At 37.8% G+C, this 4,854-nt stretch overlaps 1 protein-coding gene across 1 annotated transcript; it reads left to right on the forward strand.

Annotated features, from left to right (window-relative positions):
• The first annotated feature begins 2,300 nt into the window (after positions 1-2,300).
• Positions 2,301-3,752, forward strand: LOC121986657. The gene has a single exon (XM_042540609.1). It carries the CDS (start codon positions 2,301-2,303, stop codon positions 3,750-3,752), a length of 1,452 nt encoding a protein of 483 aa, XP_042396543.1.
• The last annotated feature ends 1,102 nt before the right edge of the window (positions 3,753-4,854 follow it).

The raw sequence follows: 4,854 nt of genomic DNA on the forward strand, positions 1-4,854 counted from the left end.
TGATACCTATCACTACCTCGATCACATGTGTTGTTGAATCTGCCAAAACAGAGCAACATGTATTTTCTTGGTAGGGTACGGAGGGACAATCTTGGTCCCGCCTATCAACGCATGAGTGAGTACAACTCAATTAGATTGAGTAACTAGTTAACTCAATTGGATCGAGTTTAATTATAGACATTTTCCAATGGTTGGTAGATAGGTCAAAATCACATTTATATTAACTCTTGGGCGTATTAGCCAAAGCTAACTCGAATTTTAATATAAATGCGGATCTTGATCCTATAAACAAGAGTTGCATAGACACTACAACAAAAATGACTTTCCGCAGCGCATCATCAACGACATGCAATTAAAGCATGCCGTTAATAATAGTTTTTACGGCGTGCCTAATTATGTGTGCTGCGAATAATATAATATTTATACAAATGACAGCGTGCAGAAAAAGTATACTGTTAATACACCTTTGTATGGCGTGCAATGTGCGCTGTTAAAACATAATTATTAACAGCGCGCGGAGCGCGCTGTTATTAATTATTATAGATATAAATAATGGCGTAAAAAAAGTATGCTGTGAATAGATATTATTTACGATGTTAATAAACTTTTTCTACGACGTGCAAAGTGCGCTGTTAAAACTTAATATTAACAGCGCGCAGAGCGCGCTATTAATAATTATTATATATATAAATAACAGTGTACAAAAAATGTATGCTGTGAATAAATATTATAAGTTATTAGCAGCATGCAATATGCGCTGTTAATAATCTTCAAAATTTTCTAAATATTTAACCAAAAATTTATCGCTGAAACAAACCTCCCGCGAATATTTTTCCGCGTATCCTCATCTGCCCGTGAAACATCTCCTCACCCCCGAAACATATCCTCACGCCCGAACTGCCCCGAACTGCCGAAAGCCTAAAATCGCGACCACCTCCTCACTCGTTCGTCGGAACCTCCCTGCCGCAGCTCCTCTCAGCCAACATCTTCGCCCATCTTCTCTCCGTTGAAGCCCTCTCCGGCTAAATCCTCTCCGGCGAAGCCCTCCTCCTCAACCGAAGCCCTAGCCGAAGCCCTCTTCCTCAGCCGAAGCCCCCCTCCTCAACCGAAGCCCTAGCCGAAACCCTCCATCTCAGCTGAAGCCCTAGCCGAAGCCCTCCTCCTCAGCCGAAGCCCTCCTCCTCAACCGAAGCCCTAGCCGAAGCCCTCCTCCTCAGCTGAAGCCCTCTTCCTCACGCGAACTCTCTCCGCCAAAACCTCTCTGCCGCAACCCTAACTCCTCTCTACCGAACATCTCCGCCCATCTTCTCTCAGACAAAGAGCTCTCCGGCGAAGCCCTCTCATCTGAAGCCCTTTCGTCCGAAGCTCTCCACTGAATTGAACATCTTCTTCGATCCTTTCGTTTCTCAGGTTGAAATTTCTTTTTGTTTTTCTTATTTTATGTTGAACATCTACAACTCTTTCTTGTATTTACTTTCCTTCCTCTTCCTGGCATTCTCCATCTTAGTAATGGGACTCTAATTGATTTAGTTGCATTGGCTTTCATTGGCTTTAGTTGTAGAAGATAAATAACATTACCTTCTTGTACTCTTTTGTTGAAACAACATGAACACGAAGGTTCTGTGCATCTATTTTAGAATAGAATGAAGTTGATCCTTTCTATATTTTCCATTATCAAATATAGATGCACAGAACTTTCATGTTCATGTTGCTTCAACAAAAGAGTACAAGAAGGTAATGTTATTCTAACAAAGGATCTTGATGCACAGAACATTTGATAATGAATCTTGACCCACTTTCCATTATCAAATATAGATGCACAGAACCGTAGCATCTTGATGAACCACACTTTGCAAACTAACAAAGTTTTACCTTGGCGAACTAGTTGCTGGTACTTGTCTTATGTCAATGTATATCTGTTGTCTCCCTTCCAACCTAAACCAGCCAAAAACCCCTCAGGTCTCCACTTTCATCCACTTGATCAGTTGAGCCTTCTCTATCGATCATTCACTCCATTCCCTGGAATGCAATTTAGAATTTAAACCCTTCCTCCCTGGCCTATAATACGTGACCCACTTAGTTGCAATTTAGAATTTGACCCACTTAGTTGGTATATGTCTTACCTTGGCAAATGACCCACTTAAAATGCCTTTTTTCACCTTTAATATTGCAATTTGCACTCTCCCTATTTTGTTTTCTTTCAACTTCCATTTTCTTTTATGTATATTAAATAAATATATAAATCTTATTTTGTATTAAACATGAAATATTTGTATGTTAGGGTTTGGGTCATTTACGAAATGGATAAGGAATGGATACATTTGCCTTCAAGGCTTGTACCTGAGTATGAAGAAGGTGTACAAAAATTTCTTACACAAGGTAAGAAATATGCCAAAACATGTGAAGTAATCTTATGCCCTTGCAAGCATTATAAAAACAAAAAGTATATGAAATTTGACCAAGTGTACGATCACTTAATTATTAAGGGGTTTGATCCTTCTTACACTATTTGGGTCTTCCGTGGAGAAACTTATAACCGACAATATCAAGGTGAAGGTAGTTCAGGAGAATTTCAGAAAGATGATGAAAGTAGAGAGGCATATCACTTATATAAGGATTCCTTTGTGCCAGAAGAAGAGGTTGGATGCACTATGTATGAGGCAAAAGATAACGACTTTGCTAGTTTATTAGAAGATGTAGAAACTCCCCTCTTCCCTGGTTGCACAACTTACACAAAGTTATCAATAGTCGTCACATTATACAATTACAAGTCTACTAATGGTCACACAGACAATAGTTTGAATGAGCTCCTTAAGATCTTAGGTGACATGCTTCTAGAAAAAAACACACTTCCAGAAACTGTTTACTCGATGAGAAAATTGTTAAAACCATTTGATTTAGGATATGAGAAGATTCATGCTTGGCCAAATGATTGTTGTCTATTTCGAAAGGAGCTTAAAAATCTGGATACGTGTCCAAAGTGTGGTTCATCAAGATGGAAGGTGGACAAAGTCACCACCAAAGTTTTTAAAGGGGTTCTAGAAAAGGTGCTACGGTATTTTCCGGTGATACCAAGATTTAAAAGGATGTTTAAATCAAAAGAAAAGGCTGAAGAGTTGATTTGGCACTCCAACCACAAAAGTCAAGATCACATGATGCGTCATCCAGTTGATTCAGTAGCTTGGGATATAATAAATCATAAATGGCCAGATTTTGCATCAAATCCTAGAAATCTACGCCTTGGCCTTGCAACTGATGGATTCAACCCTTTTGGCAACCTTAGTTCTAGATATAGTTGTTGGCCCGTTATTTTGGTAAATTATAACCTTCCTCCATTGATGTGCATGATGAAAGAAAATCTTATGTTGACATTACTAATTCCAGGTCCAAAGCAACCGGGAAATGATATAGATGTATACTTGGAACCCCTTATCGAGGATTTAAAGGAGTTGTGGGAGACAGGTGTAGAGACGTATGATGCATTCAGCAAGTCAATGTTCAATCTAAAGGCTATTTTGATGTGGACAATCAATGATTTTCCAGCTTATGGAAACCTAGCTGGATGTGCCACAAAAGGGAAACTTGGTTGCCCAATATGTGGGGAAGACGTATGTTCTATGTGGCTTAAGTATAGCAGAAAGTTTGCATATATGGGCCACAGAAGATTTCTTTCTCCTAATCACCCATTTCGTCAGAAAAAGAAGTGGTTTAATGGAAAAAAAAAGAAAGAAAAGGGAAACCTAGACCTTTGAATGGGTTAGAAATTCTCAATGAAATGATAGATATTGAAGAGGACTGGGGTAAAAAGAAAAAGGATGTGAATGTCAATACTTCGGGGAAAAAAGAGGAAGAAACAAGATAGTTCAAAAGAAATGCAAAAATCTATTCAACAGTGGAAGAAAAAGTCAATCTTTTTCAATTTGCCATATTGGAGTGTAAGTTATTTTGCACTCTATTCATTAGTTTTTGTCCACAAATTATTTTAAATTTCCATAACTAACATTATGAAACATGTTGATGGTTACTTGTAGGGGCTCTTGTTACATCATAACTTAGATGTGATGCATGTTGAAAAGAACGTTTGCGAGAATATCATAGGCACATTATTAAATCTAAAGAAAAAATCCAAAGATGGTGTGAATGCTCGCAAAGATTTGATGCACTTAAACATTAGAAAAGAATTGCATCCTCAAGAAAAAGGAGAAAATATATATCACTTGCTTGTTGCACCGTACATGTTGTCTAAAAAAGAAATGGATGTATTTTGCTCTAAGTTGAAGAAAATAAAGTTACCCGATGGCTATAGCTCAAATATTGGTAACTGTATTTCTTTAGAAGAGCGTAAGCTTAATGGGCTGAAATCTCATGATTGTCATGTTCTAATGCAACAATTGCTATCAGTAGCATTGAGAAATCTTCTACCGAAAGGTCCACGTAATGCTATATTTCTGCTTGGTTCATTTTTCAATGAATTATGTCAAAGAGTGTTAGACAGGAATCGTTTAGAAGCACTAGAGGAGAATATTGCTGAAACTTTATGCATGTTGGAAAGATATTTTCCACCTGCCTTCTTTACCATCTCGGTTCATTTGACAATTCATTTAGCAAGAGAGGCTCGCTTGTGTGGGCCAGTCCAATTCCGTTGGATGTATCCATTTGAAAGGTAATAAATAATAATTTAGTTTTTCTATCAATGGTTCTTTCATGTAATTTTTTTTTATGATTTAGATTTATGAAAACACTAAAAGGGTATGTGAAGAATCGAGCAAGGCCAGAAGGTTGCATAGCTGAGTGTTACCTCGCAGAAGAACGAATGATTTTTGTAGCGCTTATATAAAAAAGGCTTCTAATATT

The sequence above is a fragment of the Zingiber officinale genome, chromosome 5B (genome assembly GCF_018446385.1).
Source record: "Zingiber officinale cultivar Zhangliang chromosome 5B, Zo_v1.1, whole genome shotgun sequence".
NCBI lineage: Eukaryota > Viridiplantae > Streptophyta > Magnoliopsida > Zingiberales > Zingiberaceae > Zingiber > Zingiber officinale.

Coding starts and splice junctions, on each gene's coding strand:
- LOC121986657 (XM_042540609.1), top strand. CDS start 2,301: ATGGATAAGGAATGGATACATTTGCCTTCAAGGCTTGTACCTGAGTAT.